At 38.9% G+C, this 19,555-nt stretch overlaps 2 protein-coding genes across 2 annotated transcripts in view; one reads left to right on the top strand and one right to left on the bottom strand.

The window, feature by feature from the left end:
- The window catches only part of SLC22A3 (solute carrier family 22 member 3), a 30,463-nt gene extending 17,672 nt beyond the window's left edge, over positions 1 to 12,791 (top strand). The window contains exons 8-12 of the mRNA XM_070951467.1: positions 7,229 to 7,337; positions 9,547 to 9,659; positions 11,430 to 11,529; positions 12,401 to 12,583; positions 12,716 to 12,791. Of these exons, the coding sequence (XP_070807568.1) occupies positions 7,229 to 7,337; positions 9,547 to 9,659; positions 11,430 to 11,529; positions 12,401 to 12,455 (377 nt within the window). The 3' untranslated portion in view covers positions 12,456 to 12,583; positions 12,716 to 12,791. The remainder of the gene's footprint in view (positions 1 to 7,228; positions 7,338 to 9,546; positions 9,660 to 11,429; positions 11,530 to 12,400; positions 12,584 to 12,715) is intronic.
- Positions 12,792 to 14,080: 1,289 nt separating this feature from the next.
- Positions 14,081 to 19,555, bottom strand: part of PLG (plasminogen) — a 36,447-nt gene continuing 30,972 nt past the window's right edge. The window contains exons 16-19 of the mRNA XM_070932614.1: positions 19,122 to 19,262; positions 16,733 to 16,839; positions 14,915 to 15,060; positions 14,081 to 14,357 (exon numbers count right to left, since the gene is read on the bottom strand). Coding sequence (XP_070788715.1) covers positions 14,196 to 14,357; positions 14,915 to 15,060; positions 16,733 to 16,839; positions 19,122 to 19,262 — 556 coding nt within the window. The 3' untranslated portion in view covers positions 14,081 to 14,195. The remainder of the gene's footprint in view (positions 14,358 to 14,914; positions 15,061 to 16,732; positions 16,840 to 19,121; positions 19,263 to 19,555) is intronic.

Genomic DNA, 19,555 nt, shown 5'->3' with positions numbered 1-19,555 from the left:
TTATCAGGTGATTCATCATCAACCTGTGAGCCTGATCGAAGTTCAAGTAGTCCTTGACTTAAAACAGTGCACTTAGTGTCTGTTCAAAGTCGTAACAAAACTGAAAAAAGTGACTTATGTCCATTATGACCATTGCAGCATCCCCATGGTCACGTGATGTACATCTGGTTGCTTGGCAACTGACTCCTATTTATGATGGTTGCAGTGTCCCAGGGTCATGTGATCCCCTTTTGTGACCTTCCGACAAGCAAAGTCAGTGGGGAAGCCAGATTCACTTACAACAGTGTTACTAATTTAACTGCAATGATTCACTTAAGAAATGTGGCAAGAAAAGTTGTAAAATGGGACAAACTCACCTAACAAATGTTTCACTTAGCAACATACATTTTGGGCTCAATTGTGGTCATAACTCGAGGACTACCTGTATCTAGAGCCTGTACTAGATAGACCTGTCCTAAACTACAGAGAGAAAAGGGCTCTCTGGAGTCATGAATGGGCTATGAACTTGCAGAGCTAAATGAAGCCTTCTGAAGGAGTCTGAGGAATATCCCCTTGATTACGGGTGTCAAACTCGTGGCGTCACGTTATCGTCACATGATGTTTTGCAACTTTTTTTCTGTTCGCAGAGCTGGGGTGGCTGTGGCCTGCACGGGATGCATCTGGCCCGCAGGCCACCAGTTTGACACCCCTGCCCTTAATTATAATTATGATCCCTCTCAACTTTTAGGCCACAAGGATTCTTAAACTTTCAGTAAAATCCACAAAGAACAAGAGATATTGACGATGGGGGCATGCAGGGGATTTTTGGAGCACATTATGGATATCTTATGAAATAAATTTCACTAAGGAAATTTGCGCATTTGCAACATAGTTGTGGTAGAGTTAGAAAGCTCCTCAGTTTGATTTTTATATCTCCAGAATGTTCCTTGCTATTTACAGGTGACTTTTGTTATTTTTCTGAGCAGGTGGGCATACTTCCCGACCAAACCCTAGATTGCAATTTATAACTATCTTTGTTTTGCAGGAAAGTTTATGGCATAAAGAGGATGTGGGAAGGCTGGGATTCTATTTTATGGAATGTCTTCTTTCCATTTAGCTCTTTTTAAAAAAGTAAATATATTCTGTCTGGAGAATTCTGGGAGTAGAGGTCCACACACTTTAAAGTTGACAGACTTTAAACTGAGATAGAAAGCTAGGTGGGGAAGGGAGCCTAAAAGAATGGGCTCATAGATATATAAGTGTTCACAAATGTATAGGTGCCTTAGACACCAGATAGTGGGTGCCGAGAATACACCTTACAAATATATTCCATTCATTGGTTATTTCTCTTCCCCTGCTAACCCAACCCCAAATAGAAAGAATAAAAAAACTGATGCAATCCAGTAAGATTGGAACAAATATTCTCTTTGCTGTGATATTGGAAAGGGTTTGCTTTTTTTATAAGATCAATTTATTTGAAAGTAATCATGGTCCTATTTTCTCCTTGGGAAAACACGTACATCAAATGGATTTGTACCTTATCTGCCCACCATTGCCTCAGGTCAGGAGTCCAAGCCATGCAATCATTGCATTGCAAAGGTTTGAGATCAATAATGGCAAAGGATAGAAGAACTAAGGTTTTTTTCCTGGATTTTTATTTGCTGATCTCACAATACAATAGAAGTTAGGCAAGTTTTTCCATTCTGCCCATTTTAATGAGATGCTTGGGCACACCATTGGCCCAAAGGCTTTGGTAAACAGTTGGCAAATAATTCATCTTATCAGGTTTTTTAGAGTTTTCTCCACTGGCAAAAGGGAGCATTGCTTTCCAATTCCACAATCAGGCACACCGTGTCCATGATAACATGCTGTAGAATAATCCCATAATTTCTTAATAGTGAGGATTGCCACATGATGTTATCATGCTGCCTTATTGGCACCCGAATTAATTCAAAATGATAGGCTGAACTATATTCATTGGTGTTTCTGGGATCATCCAAGAGAGATAGTCCCAAAGGTACTTTTTGAAGAGGCAACTGGATTTTCTGGATTTTCTTTGAAGACGTTTCGCTTCTCAGTCTTCTCAGTCTTCAAAGAAAAACCAGAAAGTCCAGTTGCCTCTTGAAAAAGCATCTTTGGGACAACCATGACCTGGATGACTGAGAATCTCCATAAACATCCAAGAGCGATCCATTATCATTTCTAGCTACATTTGAGGGAATAGAGAGCAAGTACCAAGAGCAGGGGTGTCAAACTGCGGGCCGAGTCTGGCCCACTGGGTGCTTGGATCTGGCCCGCAGGGCCGCCCTGGAAACAGTGGTGCTTCTGCCAGCTCGACATCACTCATGTCGGGGGCACCCCTTCCAAGTTCTGTTTTCTACTGCGATGGCCTCCTGCAGTGCTCTGCCAGCAAAAAAGGAACTCGGGTGGGCAGCCCTCCCGAGCTCCGTTTTCGCTGGCAGAGTGCTGCAGGAGGCCATCAACAGCCGAAAAGGGAGTCTGGGACTGGTGCCCCCAACATGAGTGACATCGAACTGGCCACGCCCATCCCGGCCATGCCCACCTGGCCCCCGAGGTCAAACACAACCCAAATGCGACCCTCAATGAAATCAGGTTTGACAACCCTGGCCTAGAGCAACATGGCCTATGTCTCTCTCTTTTTTCTGCAATGACAAGGAAGTTTCAAATTCTTCCAGAGATCTGTTGGTTAAATCCAAAAGCAACAGTTGCTGGGCAATGCGCTGGAGTGAAGCTTAACTCCCGCTGATTGCTTTTATTCAGTTTCCTTGGCAGTATTATGGAAGTGGCTTGCTACTGTCCTTTTGCAATACTGTATTTCTTTTTTCCTCTTTAATTCTCAGTCAAACCAACAGCTTGAGATCAACTGCAGGAGGCTCAGTACTGCCACCTGCTGCAGTAAAATGGTAAACCACAAACAGAGCGATTTAGATCTGTCCCTAATGCAATCAGGAAATAAAGGGCCCTATGAAAATGAAAATCAGAAGTGAAGGAGAAAAAAACCAAAAGAATTATTGTATTATTTTTTTTAAATAAAGTTTATCAGTTGCCTTTGGGGAAAACCTGAGAATTTACACATTTTAACAATAATGCTATTTGCAGCAACAACAAGGATCCTTAAAAGGATAACTACTGTATACGTAGGTATTGGAAAGTAAATTTCAGAAGGACCAGTATTCTTCCTCTCCACTCAAAATGAACAATTTACAGTTATATCTCCTCCCCCCCTTTTCTCCCCCAATTACTGCAGTCTTTTAAGCTGAAATTACAAGCTTATGGTGGGATGGGAAGAGGGGGGGGAAAGATTCATCCTATGTTTCTTTCTGTCATGGAAATGGTAAAAGTTATTCCTCTCAGCTAAAAATGATTTGCATCAAGATTTTAAGGGGGCAGGTGTATTAACATACTGTCATGGTTTAGTTGGAATACAGCTTATACGTATTCATGTATATTTGGGAATATTATGTGAATACAGGTGATTCTCAACTTATGACCACAAGTGTGACTGGAATTTCCATCATGACAGGAAATTCTCCCAGGACCCAATTTTATGACCATTTTTACCACTGTTATTAAATGAATCACACAGTCATTAAATGAATTCAGCTTCCCCTATTAAATTTGTTTGTCAGATGCTAGCTTGGATGTTCTCAAATTGTGATCACATGATTGCAAGCTAACAGAATAACAGAACAATAGAGTTGGAAGAGACCTTGGAATCTTCTAGTCCAATCCCCTGTCAAGCAGAAGACCCTATGCCATTCCAGACATGTAGCTGTTCAGTCTCTTCTTAAAAACCTCCAGTGATGGAGCACCCACAATTTCTGAAGGAAAGCCATTCCACTGGTTAATTGTTCTAAATGTCAGAAAATTTCTCTTTAATTCTACGTTGGTTCTCTCTTTGATTAGTTTCCAGCCTTTGCTTCTTGTTCTGCCTTCAGGTGCTTTGAACCATAGATTGAACCCCACTTCTTTGTGGCAGCCCCTTACAGATGCTGCAATCATCATAAATACGAGCCAGTTGCTAAGCGCCTGAATTGCAATCATGCGATTGGGGTTTGTGTGCGACAGTTATAAGTTCAAGGATGGGTTATAAGTCACTTTTTCCAAGGCCATCTTAACTTCAACCCATCATTAAACAAATAGCTGTAAGTCAAGGACCACCTGTATACCTGTATACCTGTGATCTTAAGCATAAATCTAAACTTCTTAAACATTCCTGTTCAATGTTTCTGTTCAGAATGGCAGAATATATCTACTATGAATACTAACTCTCATGCAAACTCTTTGTTAATAAAACTTCCCACTTAGAGATTGTGAGAATTAAAGCAGTAGATGAATTGCATAAATAAATTTTATATATATATATAAATTTTATATTTTATATATATTATATATATATATCCAGGTTCTTCCTACATATACATATATTCCTACGTATACATATATATATGTATTTCTCTTTAGCCAGGTTCTTTCCTAAAACATATATATATATATAGATTTTCATAGATTTTCACAGGTAGAGGTATGCAAGTTTTGGTGTATTCGGGACTTTTCCCGTGTAAGATTGAGAGTATCTTGGCGACGTTTCGACGAGGTTTCACTCGTCATCTTCAGGCTGGTGTCTTCAGCTTTCCTCGCACAAACACGAAGCCGAAGACACCAGCCTGAAGATGACGAGTGAGACCTCGTCAAAACGTCACCAAGATACTCTCAATCTTACATGGGAAAAGACCCGAATACACCAAAACTTGTGTGTGTGTGTGTATATATATATATATATGTAAAAAGTTAAAATCTCGGGTGTTTTCCCGTGTCATTATAAGTTTGTTAGTTAAAAGGTTTAAAATCACACTCACACCATCATCCCTCACAAATAAATTCAGTAGCAAAAACTTTAATCACTAGAACTAAACGTCTAGCAGATGAGGCACAGAGAGTCTGTGAAAGTCTGAACAGAGCTTCAGACTTTCACAGAGGTATTAATAGCAAATGGGTTCCACGAAAATAAAATTAAAAGTATAATTCGACAAGGGACATCAGGACAGAGAGAAACCCAAGAAGAAGAACAAAAGATGGGAAAAGCCATCCTGCCCTATATAAAAGGAACCACCGATAAAATTAGCAAGATACTACAGAAACAAAAAATAAAAACTGTGTTCCACACAGATAAAAAAATATCAATGATGTTGAGAAACCCCAAAGATAAAATTGAGCTGGAAAATCAAGGAATATACGAAATACCATGTATCTCCTGTCAGTCATCTTATATTGGACAGACGAATAGACGAATAAGTGTGCGTTTAGAAGAACATAAAAATGCAGTGAAAAAGGAAGAGCAAAGTTCTTCTTTGGTACAACACATGAAGGCCACAGGACATAATATAGATTTCAACAAGGCTAGAACAGTGGCAAATGAGGAACATCTTAATAAGAGAATAATTAGGGAGGCTATCGAAATTGAAAAGAGGCCACACAATATGAATAGACGAGATGACGCCTCTAGGCTATCAAGTATTTGGAAACCTGCACTGAGGGAAACTTGAATTTTAACATCAGAGGATAGGCAGAGATCCCAACAGGCAACCAGTGGTGTTGTAATGCATACAAGAACCCTTTCCTCTTTGCAGTTGATAGCTAGCAATAGGGAGAGAGAGAGAACCAAGCCAGAAGATATGCTAAGATCTCAACAGGCAACCAGTGGTGCTGTGATGCCTATTAGAATTCTTACCTCTTTGCAGTTGACAGTTGGTAATAGGGAGCCAGAGAAAAACTGGACCGTTAACACACATTCAGGCTGCAGCTAGTATAATGAAGCATGACCCACAGCTTCTAAACTGATAATAAAGGCCCGAAGATGACAAGGTAGAGAGCTTGTCGAAACGTTGCCTAACCTTAAAGTGTTGGTTAGGATTTCAGCCAGAGTTTTTGAAAGACCTTAAAAAGGTTTTTGTTTGGGAATTTAGAGGATTCTGAGCTGTGATCTTAGCCAGGATTTTAAACATTTTAACTAACAAACTTATAATGACACGGTGGTCATCTAGCTGGACCCGCTTTTCCTACTCAGATTATTTCGGTGCCAAGCTCCGTACACGTGTCCAACCAGCTAGGCTGATCTACACATATACTATGGCCACCTGATTCCCACAACACGGGAAAACACCCGAGATTTTAACTTTTTACATACACACACCCGCGAAAATTTAAGAAGACAGATATATATGTGTGTGTGTGTGTGTGTGTGTGTGTGTGTGTGTGTCTTTTTCTTTTTCGTAGGCTTTTATGTGCATATTCTTTCTAGCCAGGTTTTACCTACGTAAACTAGGTTGTTTTGCAGCTCTGGTTGTGTGAAATCTCATTCACAAGCTTCAGGGCTTTTTTTTTTTCTGTTGTCAACAGAAAAAAAAAAAAAGCCCTGAAGCTTGTGAATGAGATTTCACACAACCAGAGCTGCAAAACAACCTAGTTTACGTAGGTAAAACCTGGCTAGAAAGAATATGCATATATATATATATATATATATATATATATATATATATATATATATATATATATATATATATATATATATAAAATTTACACACACACACACACACACACACACACAAATTAAAGTGCCCCAAAGGTGTTTTTCCAAAGGCATCCGGACTTTCTTGTTTTTTTCATTAAAAATGTTTTGCTTCTCATCCAAGAAACTTTTTCAGTTCTGGCTGAATGGTGGGGAATGGAAGAATTTATATTACATCCGTTCATTAGCACTCTGAAGGTTGGTCTTTATCACTAAGAACTAGGCTAAATTCTTAGTGAGTCGGTCTCTATCACTCTTTGACAGCTATAGGCATTTTAATGTATGCCGATTAGTGTACATTCAAAATGACAATAAAGTCTAGGCTGTTTTCCCAGATCTTAAGATAAGGTGGTTGTTGAAACCCCCTGTACTTAAATCTGATTAATTGTATCGTTCTGGCTAATCTCTTTTTTATATGCCCTCTTTTTTTTTCATTTGTAATTTACCCAGAATCACTGGGCAGCCTTAAACCTGGATAGTAAATACTTAAAAAATTCTGAAATCAAACTGGCTAATTAATTTGGAAGAAGAATCACAAAATAACACTGGCCAGAGACTAAGATAATAAAATTGGTTAAGAAATAGGATCTTGACGTCTCGGTCCCAAGGTTAAGTGAATTCTTTTAACATTTCCTTTCTGCCTACTGTGTATCTCGACAGATATACCATGGTTAAGTACAGCTGTAGCCATCTTGGCAAGATTGGGAATCACCATCACTTTTGAACTTGTGTATCTCGTGAATAGTGAACTGTATCCTACAGTTTTCAGGTAAGTGGAATCTACAAGTTGAACAATTTTCACAAGATCACAGAAAAAGTCAGCTTTTCCTCTGAAGGCATTTTAAAAATAAGAAATAATATTTAGCAAGAAGGTGGTTCATAGAGCTGCAGGGCAATCCTAACATCTACACATATTGAGAAGTAGTCAATATGATGTAGTTACCAAGAAATGTATAAAAGATTGGGTCTCTAGAAAAGAAGAAATTCACAGGAAATTCACAGCTATATGCAACCGCCAATACATTATTTGAATCTGCTTACAACATTCCCTAAATCAAAACAAATTTTCCTTAAGAGATAGGCTTATTTCTCAGCCTTTTTGTCACTTTTCCAGAAGTGGGGAAAATATTTATCTACTTTAATGTCATTATGTTTCACCAAGCAATGTTAAAGGCCAATCCAGTATTGATTAATTAATGACACTTAAGTATAAATTTCTAATCAATTCAAATTAAGATATTTAATGAAACTTTTCTGGAAAGTGTCTGATCCCTCCAGCTCTGAATGCTTGGACACTTCCATACAAAGATATATGTGAAAGTGTTTGTGATCCACTATTTGTAATGGTGTGTTTCAGATCTTCAAGTGCTCTAGCAGCAAGAGAAATTGTGATTTGATATCTTTGCATTTCCCCTTATAGGAACTTTCCTTCCTCCCTCCCTCCCTCCCTCCCTTCCTTCCTTCCTTCCTTCCTTCCTTCCTTCCTTCCTCCCTTCCTCCCTTCCTCCTTCCCTCCCTCTCTTCCTCCCTCCCTCCCTCTCTTCCTTCCTCCCTTCCTTCCTTCCCTCCTTCCTTCCTTCATCCCTCCCTCCCTCCCTTTCTTCCTTTCTTCCTTCATCCCTCCCTCCCTCCCTCCCTCCCTTTCTTCCTTTCTTCCTTACTTCCTCCCTCCCTTTCTTCCTTCCCACCTTCCCTCCTCCCTCCCTCTGGCCCTCCCTTCCTTTCTTCCTTCGTTCCTTCCCTCCTTCCCTCCTCCCTTCCTTCTACCATCCCTCCCTCCCTCCCTCCCTCCCTCCCTCCCTCCCTTTTTGTTTTAATTCCATATATTTATTTAAAAGATTTATTAAGCTGCCTATCTTATGCAATGTAACTTTGGACATCTCACAAACACAGATAATTCTCTCCCCTCCATTCCAACTGTTCAGTGTAGTTGAACAGTTGTTCACAAAATATTTCAAGGGGTTGTTTTGATCAAACATATCCTGAATGAAAACCACCTTCCTTCTTTTGCACTGAAAAGCCTTTTGTGAGGTATCAGATGGTAACATGTCAGCATTTTTGCAACTAGGCACTTTTCCTGATACAGTACCCTCCACCCATGCTTGCCTGCCTCTATGGAGGATGGAGTGGGTAGAGGAAAGACATTTTTCTAAAAATTGCCTATAATCAGACACTAAGAGAAGATGCTGAAGCTCTGAAAGAAGGAGAGATTGCCTTGGAGATGGAATAAGACAAAGTGTTCATCAATAAGCTCTCAAGAGCTTCTGTTTTGCAAATGGAGAGCTAATCTTTCCTACTCTTCTAGATACCCCATACTTGTCAAAGACAAGTAGTTAGCAAGCAAGGGATCACATACGTCAGGGGTCCCCAAAAGTGATGGGATTCAAAAATTTTTACTACCGGTTCTGTGGGCGTGGCTTGGTGGGCATGGCAGGGGAAGGAGACTGTAAAATCTCCATTCCCACCCCACTCCAGGGAAAGGATACTGTAAAATCTCCATTCCGTCCCCACTCCAGGGGAAGGTTACTGCAAAATCCCCACTTCCTCCTGATCAGCTGGGATTTGAGAGGCAGAGAATAGATGGCGGTGCCAGTCAGAGGTGGTATTTACCGGTTCTCCGAACTACTTAAAATTTCTGTTACCGGTTCTTCAGAACTGGTCAGAACCTGCTGATACCACCTCTGGTCCCCAACCGGTCCGCTGCATGCTAGCAACCAGGCCGCACAAAGAAGCGAAGCCCCATCCATGGGATGCAGGCAGCACAGAAAACCCCTTTGGACTGAAGAAAAACTTCTCTTCACAGAACTGGTTCCTGGTGCCCAAAAAGTTGCGGGCTGCTGGTATCCATCCATACATGATGGATACCTTGCATGCCTATAGAAAAGTTCTTGGTATATGGTGAAAAGGAGTCAATATATTAATCTGAAACTGAAAACTATACTTCATAAATAAGATGTTTTCTTTTCTTTTTCTTACAGAAACTTTGGTGTCTCAATATGTTCAGGAATGTGCGATATAGGGGGCACGGTAGCCCCATTTCTGCTTTACCGATTAGCAGCCATCTGGTCAGAGCTTCCTCTGATTGTCTATTGTAAGAAATTATTTCAAAATTTGCTCTTTTTTTGCTAGTTTGGAAGAAAGCTCAAGGTTGATGCCATTCCAGAACTAAAAATACAATGCCATGAGCAAATGCACATACTGACCACTAGTGTATGCTGGTGGTGGTCAAACCAACTTTGAGAGAGGGGATTTTCAGCAAAAGAGGATAGGGGTTGGGAAGAGATGTTTAGCATTTGTACTTACCTTGCTCAAAAATTGCACTCGTTGGTAAAATATCTTTACAAAAATGCCAACACATCTGGAGTTCTGCACAGAGATAAACGGTTTGGAGGAGAAGGAGTTGCAAAAATGGCAGATGGGGATGGGATTTAATTTCTTCTGTTAAGTGCTGTCCCAGAGAAATGCCTCCTTTCCAAAGACACATCACAACGCACAATGGAGTTTAGGAGAATGCTTGCATAAAAAGTGAGTTTGGTACTCAGGATGATCATGGGTCTACAATACAAGTAGTCTTCAACGTACAAACATTTGGTTAGTGACCTTTTGAAGTTACAATGGCACTCAAAAAAGTGACGTAGGGCTGGTTTTCATACAACTGTTGGAGCATCCCCAGGGTCACATGATCAATTTTCAAGCACTTGTGTTTATAACAGTTGCACTATCCCGGAGTCATGTGATTACCATTTGTAGCCTTCCGAACAAACTTCTTACAAGCAAAGTCAAGGGAGAAAGCCAGATTTGTTTAACAACTATAGAGGTTCACTTAACTGTGGCAGAAAATGGTCATAACCTGAGTTGAAATGCACTTAACAACTGCCTTGCTTAGCGATGGAAATTTTGGGTTCAATTGTTGTAAGTTGAGAACTACCTCTACTTTTTTGCCCAAGAATTTAGTTTCCTGTAAGAATATTGTACATCCCAAAAGAGACCTCCGTGTTGCTGACCTCATTACGTTCATTTTATACAGTTAAAGAAGAAAATAAACTGTGTTAAGGACTGGAATTTATTTTTAATTGAATTTATCTCGGACTCTGCGGTCACTGTTTTACAATTAAAATAGAATAAAATATTATTCCATAAATAAAATAATGCTGTCAACTGATCCTTATGTTTCAATCCAGACTAATATATTATTCTGCACCTTGGGTGTTTAGAAAAACTCCCCCATAAGTGCAAGAGCTGGTTCTGAAATCATAATGAACCAGAAAAACTTAAATTATAGCATTCTTGCTAAGAAAACACAATTTTAAAAAATCACATCCATATTGTTGTCCCTCCCCCCCCCACCAAATGGCATGGTTGTACCTATGTAGTCATCAGGAGTTGAGTTCAGTTTAAGAAACCTGACTCTATAGAATCTTCCCAAGTATAATTCCCAACAAATCTGACCCTAATAAGTATGAGATTTATAATCCATCATATCTGAGGAGCTCCAGGTGGGAAAAATTGATTTGTGGATCACCATCTATAGGACTATGACAGGATTCTATCTCAGGCCCACCTCTCATATATACTCCATTCTCAATGCAGTGTCAAGATATTTGGCCCAAATCCTTATTCTGATACAACTGGATAAGTTATACCTCAGTTTTGAAGCTATATTTTAAATACATAAGATGCTGCCTCACTGCAATATTTCATGGGATTTTAATCAGCTCATTTATACCTTTTCACGTGCCCTACATAAGAAAACTATTTAACTGTAGCTGTATTTTTTTTCCAGCACAAACAGTAGAATTACAAGAAAATTCCAGGACAAATGTCTAAAGCCTGATATATTTTTTCCTTCACTTTTTCGTAGGCATACTTTCTCTTCTCTGTGGAATTCTGGTGCTACTTTTACCTGAGACCAAGGGGCAGCCCTTACCAGAGACAGTAGAAGATGTGGAGAAAATGTTAAGGTACTGACTAAGTATCCTTAGAAGAGAATATATGTATCCTTAGATATTCTTTCATACCCTCTGGAAAATTCAGCCTTCCGATGATTAATTCTAGACTTTAAGTCTAGTTCAGCAATTTTTGAGAAATTAGCACAAACTATGCACTAAATACATATGCATCTATGCATCTATATGTGTGTGTATTCATGCACCTTGACATCCATGTATGGTTGTTTTTTCTTTAAAAAAAAGTCATTACAAGGACCAATTTGGACTAGAAGCAGCATAAGAGCAGAGGGAATTAATTTTATCCCCCCCCAGTATGAATAAAATTGTCTTAGCACATTATAGCATCTCTATTTTACCTTCTTCCAAGAAAATGAAAGCAGCATTTATTTTCACCTGTTACCATTCTAATTATCACAATTATTCAAAATAGGTTAGGCTAACTATAGTAGAACAGTTTGTACTCACATTAAGCTATTGATTGTTTTTATAACATAGTAGCTAAATTAATCTAAGCCACAATAGCTGAGTTCACACAACATGCTAAACCAAAGCTAGCCCCGTTATACTTCAGTGTGATGCTAGGTAAGTTGGAATTGCAATGCTATCTCCTTGATCTTAGTCTGACCACAGCGCTCCCTAATTTAGGAGAGAGGGCCATCAATGTTCATCTGCTCCTTGATACAAGAGGAAATTCACTTTGATCTTTGTGAACCCAACCTAAATTGGGCCCTCTTGAGCTGCCTATTTTAAAAAATGCCACTGCACCTTATCAAGTGAGATTCAGTCTCAAAAATTACTTTAAAGAAACAGCTTTTCTGCTAAAATCAGTCTGCCCAATAAAGACAATTGCTTATAAACTTATTTTTATTTCTTCTCTACGCAGTTTCAATGGCTTTTGTGAAAAAAACAAGCAGCAAAATTCCAGCAAAGAAGTTTGATCTTTTGTTAATATTGCAAAACCTCATGAGCTACCCGGTTTTCAAATTCACAACCACTGGACAGCATCTTCCTGTTGGAGGAGATGAATTCAATTATGTCATAAACCCTAAAAGAACCTTTTTATAAAGTAAGCATAGAATTTTTCTATGGGGTAATTATGAACATATTTTCAAAACCTATTGTTTCCAGATAGGGAACTATTATATGTGGCTCTCATAGAAGAGTAATCACTTTCATTAAATATTTTGTTTTACTACAGGATCTTATCTCCTTTCTCTTTACTAATTTGCAACACAGTTTTTTTCAAAGTATTGTCAGCTTACAAAGAATCAGCCAGAAGCCATTCATTTCATTCATTGGAACAGGATCAGAATGGAATTTTGAAAACATTTTCAAAGAAATATGTTCCTTATTTCAAAGGTACATATAAATTAAAGCAAAAAAATAAATAAATAAATAAAGACATTCCTACAAGAAATGTAGGAATTAACTCCGCTTCCTATGGATTCAAGCCATATGTCCAGAACAAGCACATGTCTATCACCTTTGTCCTCATAATAATGCTGTGGTGTGGATAAGACTATAAAATTGTTTCTTGACGCAGACTCAACAGTGATTTTCAAGTTGGCCTGGGGATTAGAAATTAGCTTTCTATTAGAAACAGCTTTCCATGTTTATCCTCAGCACAGTTAGCATTACGAGCTGGTATTAAATTATTAGCCTGTCTTGGATGCACCCAAGTTCCAGAGATTAGCCCAGCCATGGTTAGAGAGGTTAAAGATACAAAAAATGCAGGTACTGTTAATATTTAGCTTAACAATAGTTCTTGGTATGAATGAAGGCAAAAATATGTGTCCCAGGAAAAGGTTGCAGGATCCAGAAGAAAGTGAATTTTAGACTAAAATTTAAATGCTTTTGGATAACAAAATGAGTATGAAAGAATGTGATTATATGGCATGTTTCACTTCTAAGGCAACGTATAAGGTTGAGCATGTATTCCAAAGAGATCCCAACAAATCTAGATGGCCCAGACCAGGGATTTCCAAACTTGGCAACTTCTAAGACTTGTGGACTTCAACTCCCAGAATTCCCCAGCCACCATGAAATAGTCAGAAAGGAATGTTGCACATGCGTATTCAGTTATAACTTGGGGAAACATTTCTTGGTGAATTTTTACTCATGGTCCTTATGAAACTGAATGAGCAATTCATACAAGGCAGCATTAAAGATACTGTATAATGCCATTTGTAGAAAGAGATGAATGGTCCACCATCATAGTCATCCAACATTGCTGTATAGAAATTTTGTAGAAATCTTTCTCCACTTCATCTTAAGAAAGAGCCTTTCCTTTTGGAACATATTGTATTATTCTGGATACTAAGATAGGTAGGTAGGTAGATGACATGGCAGGCAGGCAGGCAGGCAATCTAGATGCCATGTGTCCCAAAAGTCATGTTATCATACCAAGAAGTTTCCTCCTTCGGTGGCTATTTATCCTGCCAAATGTTAGCGATTCAATTTCCTCAAATTTTCTACATCATAACTAACACAGCTGACTGTTCCACAAACTCAGGCACCTTGTAAACCAGTGTTAACCAACAAACAAACAAAGAAAGAGTTGCTTATAGGATATTCACGGTATTTATTTTACATTCATGTAAATTATTTCATTATATTGCACTTCAATTCTATTTATTCTTCTTTCTCTTTGTTGCTTTCGGCAAGAGGTTATTGGCAGCTCAATTTTCTCTCAGAATTCTTTCGATCCATGGAATAAAGCGAGACACTCGCACATAAACGCCAGGTTTCATGGGCTGGGCACAGCCCAGACCCCAGGAGGTTACTCCATGTAGCACATATCTTCCTTGCTCTTCACAGACCAAGGGGCCTCCACTGTCACCCTGGAACCAAGGATTTGGGAAAAAATGAACCAGGAGCGCAAGAGAAATCAACATAGCTCTAAGATGAGTTACACATCATTCTCACTGGATGACTTTTATTGCCTGACAATCTCTTAAAAAGGACTTCATGAGGGTCAAACTAGACCCAAAGGGTGGATGTTTTACAAATAACATGAACTGGGTGGGTTCTTCGGTAAGAAGATATTTATTTTATTTAATTAATTAAATTTATTTATTTAATTAACTGGTTGAGTTATACAGCCACCCATATCAGCATATGCTCCTGGGTGGCTCACAATATTAAAACAAATAAAAGTATATACAAAGATAAAATAAACAAGGAGTAAAACAAATAGTAGCTTGGAGAATCATAAAGACATCCTCAACACAGCCCAGAAACAGGCTGTGTCACACACCCACATTCAAGATATAAAATGAATATTTTCCTCGCTTGCTGTAATAATTAGAGGGAAAAATCCTCTGAGGGTGGCATTTTCACCGGGGAAAAAATGAAACATCCTTGGGTTTATTGACAAAGCCAGCATGCCATATCTTACCTGACAGCTATCAGATACACCATCAATATTACCAGCACAGAGTTCGTGGTTTCTGACTCTGTTATTTAGAAACTCAGGCCGGTTACACACTTTATTCTCAATGACAGGGAAGCCGGTCTCTTTAAGTAAGCCTTCTCCACCAGTTCCTTTGAAAAGCAAAGGGGAGGGAGGAAATAATGAAAGGAAAACCCATACAGGATAATGCAGAGAAGAAGCAACAAAGATAATTAGGGGACTGGACCAGTTCAGGCAAACCGGTAGCGGCAGTGGCGGGAGGCTCCGCCCACCTTCTGGACATTATAATGGATGCTCTGCGCATACGCAGAAGGTTCTGTGCATGCGCAGAAGTGTTGGGCACGAGCAAAGCTCACAGTTCCGAACCAGAAGCAAAGGTAAGTGAAACCCACTACTGGACTGGAGGCTAAAATATGTAAAGAGTGGTTGCTGGAATTGGGCATATCTGGTTTAAAGAAGGACTAGGGCTGACATGATAGCAGTGTTCCTTCTTTGTGGCTTGCCACAAAGAAGAAGGAGTCCACCTATTCCCCAAAGTACCTGAAGGCAGGACAACAAGCAATGAATTGAAACTAATAAAGGAGAGAAGCAACCTAGAACTAAGGAGAAATTTCCTGACAGAATAATTAATCAGTAGAACAATTTGCCTCCGGAAGTTGTAAAAGCTCCAACACTGGAAAAATTTTAAGAAACATTTGGACAACCATTTGTCTGAAATGATATAGGGTTTCCTGCCTGAGCAGGGGGCTGGACTAGAAGACCTCCAAGATCCCTTCCAGTTCTGTTATTCTATATGTTTCCTGATCTGGTAAGAATGGGATCAGATACATTCTTCTAGCTTTTTTAAATGGAAATGTTACTTAAAGCTTCAGAATGCAGACATGATTTCTCCATGGTATAAAATGAAACCAATTATATTCTAATATGCTTAAGGAAGTGTCATCATCACCAAGTATAACACTATATATATATATATTAAAAAATTCTCCCTTTTTCCGACCCTGTTAATCCCTAAAAATTCCATGACTGCTACCTTGCAGCTCAAAAACTAAAAAAGTGTAACCTTTTGCTGCCATCTGGTGGTCATTTGGATCTTGCAGCTCAAATCTAGTTCAGGTAATCCTCATTTACCAATCACAAGTGGAAAAACCACCACTGTGCTTACTATCTTACTGCAGGTTTCCTTTGCTTTACAGACTTGTGAAGGTCATAAATGTGAGGAGTTGTTACTTTTTCATCACTGTCATACCTGCAAATGGTCACTAAATGACTTTAGTCTTTTAGTCTTAACCAAGTATCTTGCAAAATATTTTCCTATTAAAATTATATGGCCGCCCTTGTTAAAAACAGAAATGTGTATAATTTGTGTGGGGTTGTATAGTCTCTAATACAAGTAGAACTCATTTCCTTGTTGAATTAAAACTGATCTCTACCTTAGCCATCACTGTGATGGAATTTACCCGTCCAAGAACCATCCAGAAGCTTGAAACATCCTATTGTAAAGTCTACCCCATGAATAAATATATTTTTTTCAAACTTCCCATAGTGACTAAATTGTGTTGTGTCCAGATAATAAATATGAAAGCCTTCCTTCCTTCCTTCCTTCCTTCCTTCCTTCCTTCCTTCCTTCCTTCCTTCCTTCCTTCCTTCCTTCCTAAGTCTCCCCAGATGTATGGGAGATAAAATCCATCAATACAAATTCATCAGTTTTATAGCCATCAATACAAAAAGATGGGAAGGGGAGAAATGTGAAAACAGAATGGTGGGTACTTTTGAATTTTTAATCACTCAGAGGTTACTCACCTTTTGTATCACCCCATCCTGTGACATAACATTCTGCTCCACCTTCTACAACAACGTTGGCTGAAGGCAAGCAGACTGGAATGACTTCATTGGTGATCTTTACTGGGCTGGAAGAAAAATGATATTGCCGCTCTTTTCATTCTAGTCACTCTATTATATTACACTGGGTGCATCTCCCACCTTTATAATTTTTTTGCCACTAACCCAATGTGGCGAACATATCCAACACACTTCCTCCTATTTTCCCCACAACAACAACCCTTTGAGGTGAGTGGCTCTCATGGCTAAAGGCAGGACTTGAACTCCCGGCCTCTTGCTTTCTAGCCTTGTACCTTAACCACTAGACCAAACTGGCTCACAGGAGCTACTGGTATGTTAGTCACGGGATTTTTTTTTAAGTAATACACTCCTAGGAGGCTGAACTTTACACATTGTGAAATCAGCTTACTTGCCAATGAAACTTCAGAATTTGATCTCTAAAATGAATATAAACATAAACATTAATAGCAGTAGCTATTATTGAGCATTGTATGGTATGTGACCACGTATCGTATATCTCCCTGTTCCAGTCAGTCTATTCCTCAAGTCAAACAACTCTTGCTGCTACAGTCACTTTCTGAAAGAAAGATAATCTCATATACAATAACAGTTAAGAGGGTTGCATTCCATAATTAGCCTTGAGCCATCCTACATAAAAGCACTGTCTCCAGGAGATAATCTTTGATATAACGGAATTGAATCTTAATGTTGTATGAATAAAGAATTAGAAACCATTAATTAGCTTCAGCATCATTGTAGCCTCTAGAGCGGTGTTTCTCAACCTTGGCAACTTTAAGATGGGTGGACTTCAACTCCCAGAATTCCACAGCCAGTCAGGAAACACTGCTCTACTGTGACTTGACTTCTTTTGTGAAGTCAACTTGCCTTCATGCTATTTCACATTGTCAGCTATTTTCCAGCGAAACAATCACAAATATCTCAAGCGGGTCTTCTCAAGTGAGCTGAAAAAAGCCTGGGTTTTGAAATAAGATAGTCCTTGATTTGTGGCCACAACTGAGTCTAAACTGTCTAAGCAAGACAGTTGTTAAGTGAATTTTGCCCCATTTTACGACCTTTCTTGCTACAGTTGTTAAGTGAATCACTGTAGTTTTTAAGATAGTAGCACAGTTGTTAAGTGAATCTGGCTTCCGATTGACTTTGTTTGTCAAAAGGTCACAAAAGGTGATCACAAGACCCTGGGACATTGCAATTGTCATAAATAGGAGTCAGTTTCCAAGCGTCTGAATTTTGATCTCGTGTCCATGGGGGTGCCACAATTGTTGTGAGGGTGAAAAATGGTCATAAGTCACTTTTTTTCAGTGCCATTGTGAATTTGAACAGTCATTAAACAAACTCTTCTCTGGAAGCAAAGGAGCAGGAAGGTATATCAAGGTTAGGGGGTGGTCGGAGAGAAAGAAAAAGAAAAATTATGGAAACTCCCCAAATTTAAGATGGAATCTACCCAAAAACAAAATTTCCAGGAAGTGCATTGTCTATTTCAGAGTGAATTTATTCTCTAGAGCAATGTTTCTGAAAGTTGTCAATTTTAAGATGTGTGGACTTCAACTCCCAAAATTCTGGAAATGATAACTGGGAGTTGAAATCCACACATAAATTACCAAGGGGCGTGCATAAATGCACCAGCGTACCTACCATCCCTGTCCAAATATTCCTTTTTACTTACTCTTTTCATGTATTCAAATTATGTTTATACTTTATACCTGTTATCTTATATATGTATGACAAATAAACTTATTATGATGATTATGACTACTCTAAGAGGAATTGGGAACAGATAACCAAGAACTGGAGAAACATTAACTTGTGTGGAAGGAGTGCTACACATCCCACTTTGAGTTCCTGGAAGAAAGGAAGGAGATAAATCTAAGAAACAAGTAATAAAAATAAGTCACCTGGTAGAACAACTCTTTGTTTTTATCTTTAGTGGACCTAAACTTAGGTATTGTGCAATAAAAGTTCTAAGTATGCTGTTATTGTAGATTACTTCCTATATATTTACTGCTAAAGCCAAATTTGAAGTTAATGTTCTTCCTTCTAAACTGTATGCAAACCAATCTGTGTCAATTAAAAAAAAAAGAACTATATGGATACTCTTCCATGCAAGAAGCTTATCCCAGTTGCAATGATTTTGTCCATAACAACAACGCAACCACCTAAAAACAGAGGCACGGTGTGCATCAACACTACTTCAGACGAGCATTGTACCATAATGAAATTGGATCAATTCAAATGTCATTTTAGAAATGTTACTATATTCACAGCAAGGAGTTTTGGAATGGAGGGGAGAGAGAGAGAGTATTAAAGATAAATATTGTTACCCAAAGGATACCTGCTTAATTTCAGCAAGGCAATGTCTGCCCGATATGGTTCTTTGAATATTTTCTGAACGTTGCGATGTTGGGAGGATGGTTCTGAAGCTTCCTCTGTGTGCAGGCCAAGCGACACTTTGTAAAAACTAGGACTTGATGACCTACAAAAGACAAATTTCCCAGGTGAGAATATCTTCATAGATCGACAACTTAGGTAGATGGCAATTCAGTGAGAATTTCTGAAGACTGGGACCATAGGTGGATCTATGTTATGGAAGTCTGCAGAGAGGACAAATAGGGCTAGGCTAGCTCTGAGAATTGTGGTGTGTGTGTGTGTGTGTGCTGGATTTAACAAGCTAAATGATTAGAAATCACTGTTTCAGTAGGAACATTTGGGGGAATTATGGAAAACCAGAATATCAAATACCAAGCATTCAGATGCCAATAGTTATTT

Source organism: Pituophis catenifer, unplaced genomic scaffold (genome assembly GCF_029215685.1).
Source record: "Pituophis catenifer annectens isolate HBS135680 unplaced genomic scaffold, rPitCat1.0.hap2 SCAF_1, whole genome shotgun sequence".
Classification (NCBI taxonomy): Eukaryota; Metazoa; Chordata; class Lepidosauria; order Squamata; family Colubridae; genus Pituophis; species Pituophis catenifer.
The sequence above is the reverse complement of the archived record's forward strand: the minus strand, read 5'-3'. Positions and strand labels throughout refer to the sequence as shown.